The 16,126-nt window shown below is 35.7% G+C and overlaps 1 protein-coding gene across 33 annotated transcripts in view; it reads left to right on the top strand.

Annotated features, from left to right (window-relative positions):
• GPHN (gephyrin) overlaps positions 1-16,126 on the top strand; it is a 428,300-nt gene that overhangs the window by 397,199 nt on the left and 14,975 nt on the right. For all 33 annotated transcript variants that reach the window (XM_019733621.2, XM_019733618.2, XM_074327335.1 and 30 more), the window contains 2 exons: positions 11,320-11,393; positions 15,546-15,610. In XM_019733621.2, coding sequence (XP_019589180.1) covers positions 11,320-11,393; positions 15,546-15,610 — 139 coding nt within the window. The remainder of the gene's footprint in view (positions 1-11,319; positions 11,394-15,545; positions 15,611-16,126) is intronic.

Raw genomic sequence — 16,126 nt, 5'->3', positions numbered from 1 at the left:
ATAATTGTCCTTCCAACCTCCTTGAGTGGGAATGAGAGAAAGGGAACCAGGAAGAAAGAAACAAAGCATACATGCAGCAAACTCCTGCCAACCTGCAAGTTCTACTCCCGAAAAGAATTCCAGTGTACCTCAATAGCAGAAAGAAAGAAAAGCATAAGAGATAGAGCTCAAGGGCTGAGACTGGAAACCAGTCACTGGAAAGACAGGGACATCAAGGAAAGATCCAGAGCATTATGTAGCAGGCATGATGAATCTTAAGTGCAGAAACTCAAGTACACAAGAAATTCATTTACTCGATTCAAATTAAATCCTACTATGAGCGCCCATGCTACCGAACTGGCAGGAAATTTTATTTAAGCCATTACTGGGGCTCACCCCCTCCAAGAATTATGCCAAAGGACTGGGAGGGACTTAAGAGGTAACAGACCATCAGGAAGACACAGCTGGTCACCAGTCTGTACTGGATACATCTAAAGTGTCCTTGTAGTGCCATTAGATCTTCAGGCCTTTGCTCTTTGGGTTCTACTAGCAACTCAGGGAGCATGGGGACGCTGGGAGCCTGGGTGGGGGAAGGGGTCCCTGCTGTTTGTAGGACCCACAAACCTCTATCCTCTTCTCAGCCAAATAAAAATGACTTCCACTGTTGCTTCCCTCAAAATCTCTCCCCATCTCCACCTCCCCCTACCCCACTTAGACGTTTCAAAGAGTTTTCATTTTTATAAAACACTCAAATTTTCAGGTAAACAGTATCTACATTTTGCCCTGAAAACTAAAAAACTATATTCGTTGCTATAAATTTTCTACAACCTGCCAAACTGTAAAATAGCTCAAAAACAATGAAAGGTACATATAACTGAGAAGAATACACTTAGACTGGACACCCAGTTTTGTTTTTCATTTGTTTTGGTTTTTTGTTTTTTGCTATTTAAGAGTCTCTTGATTTTTCCTGAGAGTGTCTCCCCACTTCATGTGATCAAAATAATCACAAAGATAATTATTGAGCACAAAAAAAGGCTGGCCTCATAGGCTTGCCCTGATTATTTAGCAGCAAGAGTGGTAAGGAACTATATAGGCATTCTTGAGTTTGTTTTGCAAATCTGGAGTTATACAGCAATAGAATATTAAAACTAATAAACAATATGCCATACAAATAAATACAATAAAATTTTCCTTGTCATGTCATTCAGCCCTATGTCCTTCTTGTTATGCTAGATCTTGGGTTAGCAGTCTGCTTTCAAAAAGCCATCTGCTTCCAATGTAAAGAGTCCTGGGATTCCTGACACAGTCCACTGGTACTATATGAAAGTTATCTCAGCTGTGTCATCTCAGAAGCCTGTACCCAGGAGATTCTCCTTTCAAGTGTCAATAGTTCAGAGTACCTGTGGCAGTCCTCCTTCCTAGTGCTCCGAATCTTTGTTACAGATACAAACTAGTCACTGTAGCTTATAGCTGAGCGTTCATGCAAGCATTAGAGTAAAACTGAAAATTGCTCTAGATGACAGATACTTAATGGCTGTGCTTAATTTATTACTGTAATCGGTAATATCAGAATAGAAGATGAATAAAGTTCTCCATTGGGATACAGTATGTAACTGTTTCATAAAAATTTTTATCAGTGTTTTCCCTGATGGTAAAAACATATTATGGATAGCAAGGGTGTTGTCAAATCTCTAGGCACTTCCCATAAAGCATACAATTTCTGAAATAGTTATATTAGTAACATTTTACTTATGTGAATCTAACCTTAAGGCACACTGAGCATCTCTTCTCAGATATGACAGCAACTGTTACAATGGTAACATATCAGACAAACTTAATTATTTCTAATATCCCTTTTTATAAGATAAAAGAACAAACCTTTATGATTTTTCTAGAGACCTTCTAGGAAATTTCAAAGATAGTTTTAGGTATCTTTGTTTGTAAAAAAGGTATTTTTGTTTGTAAAAGCTATTCTGAAATTGATTTTTTTTCTTTAGATATGATCTTTAGAAGGCAAAATCAAAAGAGTTGTCAAAAAAGAATTGGGCACCTAATTAAGATAGGATCATAGGTAAATGAGAAACACTACTTGGTTACGTAATTTTTTAAAGCAACAATAAAATATTTTAAAATAAGCATAGAAAGTAACATGATTGTGAATAATCTTGGCTCATTCATAAATGAGTAAACTTTGTTCTTCACTTCTTTATTGTCTTAAATAATTAAAGACACAATCAAGCAAATATAAAGCACAAAAAGGCAGATTACACACACGAAAATAACCTTTCATATCGTAAGGAAAGCATTAATCAGTAACCAAAGAAATAAGCTCATCCAACCTGAGTGAACTTTCTGTAATTTTAATATATTTCTCAGCTTCATAGGTGTAATACCTATTTCTCAGACATAGGTATTATAAACCAAGGCAAATAAAAGTCATTTTCAAAGTTTTGTTCTTTATTATGCTGTTTTATATTTTTGTTTTAAAGAACTTTATTTTTCTTTTTCTTTTTTTAAGATTTTTATTGGGGAAGGGGAACAGGACTTTATTGGGGAACAGTGTGTACTTCCAGGACTTTTTTCCAAGTCAAGTTGTTGTCCTTTCAATCTTAGTTGTGGAGGGTGCTGTTCAGCTTCAAGTTGTCCTTTCAGTCTTAGTTGTGGAGGGCGCAGCTCAGCTCCAGGTCCAGTTGCCATTGCTAGTTGCAGGGGGCGCAGCCCATCATCCCTTATGGGAGTCGAACCAGCAACCTGTGGTTGAGAGGACGCTCTCCAACCAACTGAGCCATCCGGGAGCTCAGCGGCAGCTCAACTCAAGGTGCCGTGTTCAATCTTAGTTGCAGGCGGCGGAGCCCACCTTCCTTTGCGGGAGTCGAGGAATTGAACTGGCAACCTTATGGTTGAGAGCCCACTGGCCCATGTGGGAATCAAACCGGCAGCCTTCGGAGTTAGTAGCATGGAGCTCTAACAACCTGAGCCACCGGGCCGGCCCGCTGTTTTATATTTTTGAACAAACTTACACTTTACATTAGAACAAAGAGTGGTCCCCAGACCCACGAGGGCCCTGAAATCCTTTAGGTGAATTCCCTTTAGTCTGCAAGGTCACAACTATTTTCGTAATAAAACTAAGACTTTATTTGGCATTTTTGTTCTCCTTCTCTCGTGAATGTACACTGAGTTTTTCCAGAGGCTCTATAATGTGTGACAACTCATCAGACTGAATGCAGAAGCAAATAAGAATCCAACTCACTTCTATTAAGCCAAACATTAAAGAGATTTTCAAAATTATAAAATAGTGCACAAAAAAGTAAATTACTTATATTAACATGAAATGGCTTCATCATCGCTACATACAAATTAACCCACAAATAAATATTTTATTAGTTTCAGGTGTACAAAACAATGTAATAGTTAAACATTTATCATTTATATCCCTCACACAGTGATAACTCCCCACCCCCATGTACTACTCCTCTGATATCGCACAGAGCCATTACATTTCCACTGCCTCTACTCCTAATGCTGTACTCCACTTCTTGTTATATATATATATAAACTTGTACTTGACATTCATTATTGTTCAGCTTCAGCTTCAGGTGTACAGTGCACTTCTTTTAATTTCTTAGTTTTAGTTTCTCATACAGTAATATGGATAGACATAACCCACATAAATAAAAGCTATAGGGATTCTTAATAAATTTTAATATAATTTAAAGAGTCCGAAGAACAAACATTTTGAGAACTGAACTTTTTTTTAACAATATTATTTTTCCTTGAAAAATGGAAGAACACACATAATTATACTTCTGTGTCATTATTACCCATAGCATAGTTGTAATCACCCATATTCATTATAACATTTAAGGAGAAACTAATTTCTATTTCACAGCAAAAACTAGGGGATATAGATCATTGTGAAATCATATGTAAGCATATTAGCAGACTAGCAAAGTTCATTAACACACAGAATGCAACTTTCTACAGCCACACACATGCCTTTTATACCTTCTTAATGTAGCAAAGATGAAAAAACACATCCATTAACATAACCCAAAGGTATAGTCTATAATATATTTTTAAAAAGAAGCAAAATATAATATATTAACTGAAAACCAAAAGTATATTAACTTAAAATCATGATTAGTAATCAATGATCCAGTGTTCTATCTTACTTAGACATCATCTAGGTATATGATGATTATTAAGTAATTTAATATCAGTTCAAGATTTTAAGATATTTTTGTTTTTGTTTTTGTTTTTGTTTTATTTTGTTTTGGTGGAAAGAAAAGCAGATTTATTCAAAATGCCAGCATTCTGTGAGGATGGTGGACTCCTGTCCAAAATCTACCCCCGCCCCCCAGGATTTTAAGTTATTTTTAAGCTGACATACTACAAACATAATTACTATTGAAATTAAAAGTTTGTCATACCCAAAGCAATCTACAGATTCAGTGCAATCCCTATCAAAATTCCAATGGTATACTTCACAGAACTAGAACAAATAATTCAAAATTTATATGGAACCGAATACCAAAAGCAACCCTTAGAAAGAAAACCAAAGTTGGAGGTATCATGCTCCCTGACTTACTATACTACAAAGATATAGTAATTAAATCTGGCACAAGAATAGACACACAGAGCAATGAAACAGAATTGAGATCCCAGAAATAAATGCACACAGATATGGACAATTAATCTATGACAAAGGAGCCAAGAACATACAATGGAGAAAGGACAGTCTCTTCAATAAATGGTGCTGGGAAAACCAGACAGCCACATGCAAAGGGATGAAACTAGACCACCAGTTCACATAATATACAAAAATTAGTGGATTAAAGACTTAAAGGTAAGACCTGAAGCCATAAAATTCTCCGAAGAAAACCTAGGCAGTAAGCTCCTTGACATCAGTCTTAGTGATATTTTGTGGATCTGACTCCAAAGGCAAGGGAAAAAAAAGCAAAAGTAAACAAATGGCACTATATCAAAGTAAAAGCTTCTGCACAGCAGAGGAAACCATCATCACAACGAAAGGCAACCTTCTAACTGAGAGAAAATATTTACAAATATTTGAGAAGGGGTTAGTACCCCCAAATATATAAAGAACTCATACAACTCAACAACAAAAAAACAAACAACCTGATTTAAAAATGGGCAGAGGATTTGAACAGACATTTCTCCAAAGAAGACATACAGATGGACAACAGGCACATGAAAAAATATTCAACATCACTAATGATTAGAGAAATACAAATCAAAACCACAATGAGATATCACTTCACACCTGTTAGGATGGCTATTATCAAAAAGACAAAAAGTAAGAAGTGGCAAGGATGTGGAGAAAAGGGAACCTTGTATGCTGTTGGTGGGAATGTAAATTGGTGCAGCCACTGAGGAAAACAGCATAGAGATTCTTCAAAAAATTAGGAGTAGAACTACAAGATGACTCAGCTATTCCACTTGGGTGTCTATCTAAAGAATACAAAAACACTAATTCAAAAATATATGTTCTATATATAATGGACTGTTACTCAGCCATAAAAAAGGAATGAAATTTTCCCATTCGCAACAATATGGATGGACCTAGGGGGTGTTATGCTAAGTGAAATAAATCAGACAGAAAGACAAATACCATATGAGTTCACTTATATGTGGAATCTAAAAATCAGAACATGATCAAACAAAACAGAAACAGTCATAGATGCAAAGAACAAACTGATGGTTGACAGGTAGGAGGGGGGTTGGGAGACTGAGCTAAAAGGTGAAGGGATTAAGAAGTACAAATTGGTAGTTACAAAATAGTCATGGGGATGTAAAGTACAGCATGGGGACTATAGTCAGTGATATTGTATGGCATCGGGGTGTAACGACTTGTGGGGTGATCACTTTGTAAGTTATATAAATGTCTAACCACTGTGCTGTACACCTGAAACTAATATGTTACTGAATGTCAAAAAAAAAAAAAGATTTATATCTTCCATTTATAAGAATCATCAAATGGTCAGACCGTAAACCAAATTTCCAATCATTGCTACCGTGAGGGGGGAAAACTTTGTTGACCATGCACAGAAACAAAATAGAACTAAAATCAATAAAAGGGGCAAAATTAGAGAAACCAAAGGTTAGCAGAGTTCACATTTTATTGCTGCTTGGCATTCCCTTCAGGAACCAAGGAAAGATGTGCCCAGGTTTAAGCCACCCATGAAGTGCACCTTCTTCAGCAACAGGTTTACCTGGCTCTGTCAAGCAAATCAGTGGGACTGCTTGATGGAGCCTCCACAGTTATTAAAGTATAATTTTTAAAGACAAAATTATGCATCTTATAAATACAAAAAAATGAACACATCCAAGGTTTTATTTAACTCTTTAATTAATGAAGTAACTAGTCAGATATATAACTTGTTTAAAGGAGAATTCAGAGCATGCACACATATAGGTAATCAGGAATGCTGAAATAAATTTGTTAATAGATGCAAAACTGTTTAATATTTACAGGCAAATAATTAGTTACATCTCCAGGGACAAAACTAATTTGCATTTATTTGGGTAATAATCATGTTCCCTCTCAGTTTTCTACACCTTAGTTTTTGTAAAATAGCCCAAAGATAATGAAGGGCCCAAATAACCCAGGTTGTGTTATGCTGGACATCCAGTAATCTTTTTTGCCCTTTTCAATGTCTTTTACAATTTCTCTGATGTTGTTCTTACCTGGGTTGAGGAAAAGAACTTGTTCCTTCATACATTTATTTTTCTTCTTCCTATCTAACTCTAATTCAGAAAATCAGACAGAGTTCCTTGCTGTTTCTATAGGTAGGCAAAATTTATGAACAATGATGATTCTCAGCCTTTACTGCTATGTCTGTTATAAGCTTTCCCTCTGTCACAAGAAACATAAAGCATTCCTTCATGTTCAAAAAGAATTAAAAGACGTTTTTAACAACAGAAAGGATTTTTTTCAAGAAAAATAAAATACTTTCATTTATTTAGCAAATAGGTAATTAGCATATCTGCTTTCCAAACTCTGTCTCATAGCCTTTAAGACCCTGTAGGTATGGCTTCTGCCTGTCTCTCAAACCTCACCTTATTCTCTGTTCTACTCATTCACTACCTTCCATTGTATTTTCAGTTCGAGGCACATTCTACTGCTTTGGAAGCTTTTGTATGTACTTCCCTCTGCCTGGAATCCTTAACCCTCTACATTTCACGTGGCTATATCCTTCTCGTCCTTACCACCTCTTTTAAAATGGCCTTTTCTTATTCTCCACCCCACCCCATTATTTTCTATCCTAGCACCTCTCATTTCCTTTACAGCATGTACCACACTTTATATTAATTAGTTTATTTGTTGGTTTACTTATTTTAAGCTGTCTTCTCCAGTGAAATATAACAGGACACCTTTGTGTGCATGACCATGTTTATCTTGTTCACCATTAAATCTCTAGCACATATAGAATTTCTGATACATAATAGACATTCAAAAATATTTGTAGAACTAACAAATGAATGAATGAAAGACATGTGCTGTTCACTTGGGATTCAGCACACACACACACACACACACACACACACACACACACACACACAGGGTTCCTGTTCTCACAGACTCTATAGTCCAATAAAAGATGCATATCCATTATCAGGCAATTGCAGTCTAGCCTAAGTGTGTGGTGTCTGACGGACATAATATTATAAGAACACATAAGAAAGGTCTGGAAATTTCTGCTTCTGCCATGATAGAGTGGTTTATTTGGATCAATTTTCCCTCCAAGAACAACGATAAGAGCTATATTTTTTAAAAGTTTAAGAAGACAATGAAAAGAAAAAGCAGGTATCTGAAGAGAACAACCAAGACAGCCAAGATTCAAGGCACCAAGATCTGAGAAAAGTGAACCACAGAGAATTAAAACTGGAATTGTTCTCTGTGTTTTTCAAGGCATTTACTAATTCCTAAGCCAGTGGGACAGGAGAGGTTTAATGGCACAGGAGGCCAAGAAGCCAAATATAAAGAAGTAGCTAAGATGCTAAGAAAGTAAGCAGAATTTTCCAGACTTAGGAGTTCAGAGCCTGCCATGGAGGAGGGGCCTTGGCAAATATCTCAGGCTTTCCATTTAAACCCTTGAAGGTCTGTGCCCTAGGAATAAGACAAAGTGGAAATAAACCAACCTTCACAAAGATTGAAATCTTGCCTCAAATTATCTCAATATCTGATTAGATCAAGGTAATCTTAGTTTACCTTAAGTGACTGCCAGAAGAAAAAAATCCTTTCTGGAGGAATATATCATCATTCATAACCTCTTCAAGTTTTTTTCATACATAATGTTTGGGCTTCAGTTTTTTAAATTACCAGACATACCACAAATAGGACAACATTACTAAAAAACTGAGAAAGGAAAACAAAATAGAACAGCCCTAAAAATAATGGACTTTAAAAAACTAATATGTTTAAGGAAAACAAATGACAAAATGAAGAATTGCACTAGAATCTACTCATAAAATCAAGTGAAATTTTCAGTAAAGGGATGGAAATATGTAACAGCAAAAAAAGCACAAAAGACATATAGGATATCATAGAAGGTCTAACATATGTGTAATTGGAGTCCCAGAAGGAAAGGCAAGAGACAGTAAACAGAAGCAATATTTAAGAGCTATTGGCAGAGTTTTCCAAAACCAATAAAAACCACCAAGTCAGAAATTCAAGGAGCTCTGCTAATCTCAAACAGGATAAATACAAAGAAACCATACCTCAAAAATTGTAGCAAAACTACTGAAAGCCAAGGACAAAGAGAAAATCTTACCTGAAGGACACATTACCTTCAAAGGACCAACAATAAGACTGACAGAAATGACTTAAACAGAAATGATGGAACTCAGAAAACACTGGAATGGCATTTGTAAAGTACTGAAAGAAAATAACTGCTAGTGTGAAACTGTGTATTCAGCAAAAATTTTCTTCAAAAATTAAGATAAAGACATTTTTAGCCAAATAAAAATGGAGCAGACCTATATACTAAAGGGAGATTTTTTTAGGCAGAAAGATTATGGAAGCATGGAAATGCACAAAGGACTGAAGAGCAAAAGAAAGGGTTAATATGTGGGCAAATGTAAATGAGTGTTGACTGTATAAAATAGTGCCTTGTGAGGTTTAAAATATATATAAATATGTACTAGAGATATAAATATAGAGTATATATCATCTGTATAGTATATGTAGGAGGAAAAATATATATATACGCACACACACACACACATCCTTAAAATGTATATAGAATTTGTGGCATATTATAGCACAAAAAGCAGAGAGGAATAAATGGAGTTAAGTTGTTTTAAGTTTCTTGAATTGTCTGGGAATTGATAAAAATATCAAATTATGGTAGACTGTGATAAATGAAGAATGCATGTTGTAATCTCTAAAATAACCACTAAAATAATAACAAAGGAATTTTTGTGTAACCAGCAAGCTAATAGAAGAAAAGTAAAGCAACAACAACAACAAAAAAAAAGGTGAATCCAAAAGAAGGCATGAAAGAAGAAAAAAGGAAATAAAAACAGAAGTGACAAATAGAAAACAAATAATAGGGTAATAGTTTTAAATCCAAATATAGCAGTAATTATATTAAATGTAAATGGACTAAATCAATTTAAAAATTGTCATCCTGGGTGTAAATAAACAATAATAGTATGATACTTATAAGTAGCACACCTTAAATTTAAGGACACAGCTAATTGAAAGTAAAAGATAAAAAAATTACAATGAAAAATGGTGTGGCTGTATTGATATCAGAGAAAAATTAAGGTAAAAAGGATTACTAGATATTAGGAGGGACAGTTCATATATTTAAATGTATCAGTTTGTCAGGAAAATATAACATTTCTAAATTTATTGTATCCATTAATATAGCCTCACAATAAACATAAATAAGTAGTTGATCTATCATCAAGCCCTGGTAATGCAAAGCAGGCTGAGATGACTGAGATAGAGAAGGGTGGGGTGGGCAGAGGGTAGAAAGAAGTATTCCAGACAGAAGGAAGAACATTTTCAAAGACTAGAGGCAAGAAAGCTTTAAAAACTGAAAGCAGCATAGTCTTGCTGGGAGGAGGTGGTGTTGAGGAAGAGAGGGAAAGGGGGAGGGAGAGAGAGAGAGAGGGAGGGAGGGAGGGAGGGAGGGAGGGAGGGAGGGGGAATGGGGCTAGGTGGGAAGACTGCCTAATGAGAGCAATGATTGGTAAAAGGGGGTTAGAAAATAGAAGAATCATAGATATGATATTAAAAAGATGAGACTTTTTTCCTGGAAACCAGGAAGTTCTTTAAGTATTATATAGTGACTTGATGAGATTTGTTTTCAGAAGATCTCTTACTTCTGTGGGGGACATGAATTGGAGGAGGGCAGTACTACTGGGAGACCTATTTCAGTAATCCAAGTGAGATGATGTAGGCCGAAGCTGTGGAGGTAGAGAGAAGAGAACCAATTTTAAAAATATAATGTCCCATAGCTCTTGAAATATTTAAAATTTTAGTAGGTTACTAGATTCACTCTTGGGTTAGTGAATAAGGCAACACAAACAACAGACCAAGAAAGAAGTTGAAAAATTTTAAGAACTGCAGCTTTTTTTCTTTCTGTCTACAAAACCAACTACAGGGCAGTGTTGCCTTTCATTTCCAAAGATCAGGTTTTGTCAAATCATTCTGAGTGGGTCATAACCTTAGGTTGGTTGTGTTTTCTTAGCACAACATGAAGTTGGAGCAATTACACTCCCTTGACTTTCTGTTTAAAATTTCATCCCTCTTTTTTATTTTTGTTGGCTTATTTAGAATTGGAAATCTATGGGCAAATATCCAAGTCTCACCTGAAGAATGTACATTATTTTAAATCCATTAAGCAGAATAGTGTAGGGTATATACATGTGGCTTTCCTGGCCAGGAACAACTTCTTAAGCCAAATTTGTTAACATCCTTTCTCAGACATAAAAGCCTGTCTTAAAAGACAGACAATAACCCATCCGGTAATACTTACTATGTTAATGTGGTTATTTGGTTCATTATCAAAGTACTCCTATTAGGATGTACTTTTTATGAGGATAGAGATATTGTCTCTTTTGTTCAAGGCTATATCCCCCTTACCTAGACTGGTACTCAGCATATACCAAGTGCTCAATAAATGTTTATTAAATGAATGACTGAGAAATGAAGGGGTGAGGGAGTATTTGTCTTAAGAAAATCAACTTCACTAAAATAAGGTGTTGTTTTCATTTTAGTCCTATAAATTCATTGTATCTTCATTTAAAGTTTTGATTCTCTGATATAAGAATGTTTGAAAGTAAAGTGATTATTTTTCATATTTGCAGGACTATCTCAAGCAGGTGCTGGACATTGATCTTCATGCTCAGATCCATTTTGGCAGGGTTTTTATGAAACCAGGGTATGAAAATAATCTTATCTCATATGTGGGGTTGGTTTGGCTTGCTTTGACTAACAGTTTTAAATGCTTTCTTTTTATATTTTCTTTTATGGATTATCTATTCTAATAAAGAAATATTATAGTATCAGAATTCTTTGCACAAGTGTAGCTTCTATCTGAAATGGGAATTCATCTTCCTTATGAATCACTGAGTTTGGCATAAACAAAGCAAAGCAACTTTCTAAACCTTTCTTTCTTTGATTCTCATGTCTAGTTCCTAGTTCCTTCTTTCTGTTTTTCTCTATACTGATTTTTTGTCTCTCTTTGAAAACATTTGAGTATAAAAATTCTCAAACACACACAAAAGTAGAGTGCAGTGAACCCCCCATGTACCCATCACCCAGCTTCAGTAACTATCAACATTTTTTCATAATTGTTGTATCAACCCCAACCCTCACCTTTTTGGGGAGACAGAGGGCTGAATTATTTTAAAGCAAATTCTAGAGATGTCATTTTGGTATACATCTCAAATAATGACAACAGCAGCATTTTCTTATGTAATCACAATTGTATTATCTCACCTACCAAAATAAGTAAGAATATCTGAATATCATCTAATGCCCTGAGTATATTCAAATTCTCCGAGATGTCAAGAGAAAGAATGCCTTCTTATAATTGTTTTGCTTGAATTAGGATTCGAGTCAGTCCACTCATTGTATGTAGTTGTTAAATCTTTGTTAAACAAGAATGTTTACTCCCCGCCCCTCCTTTTGTAGTCATGCTGTTGTCTTGTTGAAGAAACCAAATCATTTGTCCTAATGAATGGATTTGGCCGATTTTTTCCTTATGGTGGTGTTTAATTTGCTCCACTCTCTCCAATATATTCTGTAGACTGGAAGTTAGATCTAAAAGCTTGATTAGATTCAGAGTCAACTTTTTTTCCTTTACAAGAATACTTCATAAGTAGTATTTCATACTGCTTCTTACTGCCTCCCAGGAGGAAAGAAAAATAACCGCATACCAGGATCTTGCACATGTCCTAAAAACTAATAACTCTCTAAGGAAGGGCTGATGGAGGTCCTGTAAGCAGTTGTAAATCCTTAAAGAATGCCAAACACTGGTGCTGATGAAATATGTGTGGCATGTCTTCATGCAAGTCTGCCTATTCAGACCCCTGCTACTCTATAAACCTTTGCTTCCCTGTTCAAAGGCTCAGCGTGTGGGTGAGTGTTCCAGCACACTTCCTTGCTGTCGGGAACAGCAGTGATGATGCTTTAGTTAGGATTCTACCCTGATGGGTGCTCGTGTGAACCCTAAGAGAGTGTAGAGGTGAGACTTACCAGTTCTTACAGTGAACAATGGGAACTATCAGCAAATTCCAGAAGCCTTTGTTAAGTCATATAACCCTCCTAATCTCCCTGATTTGTTGGATACCTCATGTCAGTTCTTGGACAGAGATTAGGCTTTACCTCCAGGTTTTGCTACTTAAGTATGAAGTTAAGATTATCCCTAAAGCTTTCTTCACAACTTGATAGAATTTAGAATTTTTGGCATTTTATTTCTGTGGTTACCCCAATATGGCTGCTGCTTACAAGGCTCTTTCATTATTGAAATTGTTGGACTTGGATAATTCTTATTAAGAATATTTTGTCTTAAGCAGATATTGCTATGGTATGGATACACAGGCTTTTTTATTTTCCTGTCCCTATGGGCAATATTAATTTGATTAGAATACAGAGGAAATCCCAAAAGCATGTCAACGTGCTTCTCACTAACCCTAAAAATTAAATCAATTATTCCCTTTGCAGTGACAAAGAGGCTGACATCACTTGCTCTCACCGCTAGAGAATTATTTGTGTAATATCTGTTATTTAAATTAATCTCAGCACCTATGGTGTACAGTTCTTCTTATTTTCAGTCTTTTATTTACCACCTATCTCAACTTTAGGAGTTGGTCAGTTCCTAATGTTTATTGTCCTCAATTAAAGTCACAACACTCTGTGACTTCAGTCATTGTATAAATTCTGTTGCATTCTGATCTCAAGAGGAGAATTGAACAATAAGAGTTGAGTTTCAAGGAAATGGCCTTTCAGAGCCTAAACAAAAACTTCACAGTCTAGCAACAGGACACTAATGATAGCGATGCATGATAACAAAATATTCTTTGTAATGGAATCTTTTTTAAAATGAGTGCCTTTAGAAAAATTATGGTACCTGTCTGCAAGATGCAAAAGATGATTTAAATTTGCTTTCCGTACAAGTAGAAGGAAGGTTTTATGCATTTCCTCTTCTCTCTTATTATGTGTGTTAGTTTGCTATAATAAAGTGGTTTAGAAGTTTAAATGGGCTTCCTTTACTTGGCCAGAATTTTATATTTGTCTAAAGACAGGAAGATTTTGAAGGTAATTGCTACTTAATAGTAAAACAAGAAGAACTATAAAAATCTCAAGAACAATTTAGCTTTGCTCTTCCCGCATACAGTGCACTCAGAATGTAATTGACCTCTTTCACTTTAGATACAGAGATCCTCAAAAAAGCATTTGGAGTATTTTGAACCAGATCTACTAATCATAATTTGTATGAGTCATCTATAGTGAACATAGCTGTTTTTGAGAATTTATCTTGGAAATTATTTTCATCACACAGTAACAGTCATTGCCAAGTAACCTATCCATAAATCTACATGACAGCCTAAACTCATGTTTCTAAAATACAGCAAAGAATCAGAAAGTCAGCCAAAAAGACCTCAGTAGCCCAAAACAGATGTTATAAAGTCCATAGACTAACACTTCACAGCATACCCTATGAGAGTCTTACCAAATTATGAGCCATAAAGTTAGAAAAACCTTGGTTCAAATCTTTGTTTCCCCACTTTGTAGCTGAGTGCTTCTGGCCAAATTGCTTAATCTCTCTGAATCTGTTTCCTCAACTATAAAATGGATGATAATTGTCACCTCGTGAGATTGTTGTGAAAATTAAATGAAATAATGGATGTAATGCATAGATGTTTCTTTTAAAATAATAACTTTTATTATTACTAATATTGTCATTCCAACAATATAGCTATTATTACTATTCTGTGGTTCCCAAACCTGAGGCAAGCGTTAAGGGTCTAGCATTAAGGGGAGCCACAGAAAAACACCAGGAAAACAAAAACAAACTATGGAAACACAGCAGTGTATGATGTGGGATTATGGTTTATAAGTAAAAACAACACATAATACCCTTGTGACTCAACATCACTGTATTATAGCAGAGTAGAATAAGTTAATGATGGCTGTAAATCATCAAAAAATGTTAATGTTCATCATATTATTGCAAAAATTCATGAGTGAGTGACCCATTTTTTGAAAGACCAATCTGCAAAAACCGTAAAAAAAAAAAAAATTGGGGGTGCTTAAAAGGATGATTTGTCAACAGTATGGAAATTTCAGCATTCCATAAGGATTCTACACCACTCAAGTTTCATTAATATAATGAAAATTTTAGCTGGAATTCTCTATAAAGGTTAGTCGGTAGAAAAAAATCACGATTCTTAACTGCCCACCTCCTCCGTGCCACTGACACTCACTTCTCTGTACCCCCACGGTAAGGGTTCATGTCAGAATCTTGAGGAAGTATAATTTGAAAATTTTTTAAGTTATTGTTGCTTTAATTTTGTTCTAGTCATGGTATTTTATTTATTTTGACGTTTCAAAACACTCCCTTCAGAGGAGGGAGGTTCTTATATTTATTGCTGAGTACAGTTTTAAAGGGTTGGAAAATACTCATCTTGAACAATAGACAGTCATCTGATAGACATGTATTACCAGGTGGGCTTCTGATATTAAGAATGACTGTTATAAATCTCCAACAATAATATAGACATTATCAGCTGGATGGGTGGAGAAACTCCAGGATTTGGGATAACTTCTATGGCACTGGCAGGAAGGGAAAAAACGTAAGCTACAGAAAACCAGGGAGTTTGGTTATTTGGACACAGAAGATGCTAAAAACAAATTAATTTAAATGCTCTTGAAACACTTCAGGGTATAGAGGTTAAGAAGGGTCAACAGAAAAGTACTTTTATACGATCAACTTTCTGTATAGGGAGCCCCGCAGCAAGAAAACTGGAGCACTTAGTTGACTCGTCAGGTTACTCTGCACTCACTAACAACATCTTTTTTTCTCTAGCCTGCCAACAACATTTGCAACTTTGGATATTGATGGTGTAAGAAAAATAATCTTTGCATTACCAGGTAAGACTAATTGAAATAGTGTCTTTTGCTTTTTCTGGGGGAAAAAATGACCGAACGTTTTTTGAATCCCAGGTGACCAGTTCCCTATCAGCATTGGACTTGAAATCCGAAAGACCTGGGTTCAAGTCCTAGCTTTACTTACTTGGACAAATTACTTAACCTCACTGAAGGTGTTTCTTCATCTAGAAAATGGGGCTAGTATCTATTTCACAGGGTTGGTGTGAAAGTCAAATTAGATAGTATCTTTCAAAGCTTGTTCCAAACCCTAAGATGATGACCCAATGTTAGCTGTCACTAGTTCTTTCCGGGCACCTGCTTTTCCTTATAGGAAATTGGTCAAAGATAACAGTCTCATCACCTCCCACTACAAGTATTGTGCTCAAGAGGCCAAAGGGCCTGGAATCATCCATGCAAATACTAGAACAAAAAATACAAAACTGCCTTTGGTCCATGCCAGATTTAGACTGGGTGCGGTGGGGGGGGGGGGGGGACTAGAATGGCTGCCACGTAGTCTGG

The sequence above is a fragment of the Rhinolophus sinicus genome, linkage group LG03 (assembly GCF_036562045.2).
Source record: "Rhinolophus sinicus isolate RSC01 linkage group LG03, ASM3656204v1, whole genome shotgun sequence".
Classification (NCBI taxonomy): domain Eukaryota; kingdom Metazoa; phylum Chordata; class Mammalia; order Chiroptera; family Rhinolophidae; genus Rhinolophus; species Rhinolophus sinicus.
This window is presented reverse-complemented; position numbering and strand designations above follow the sequence as displayed.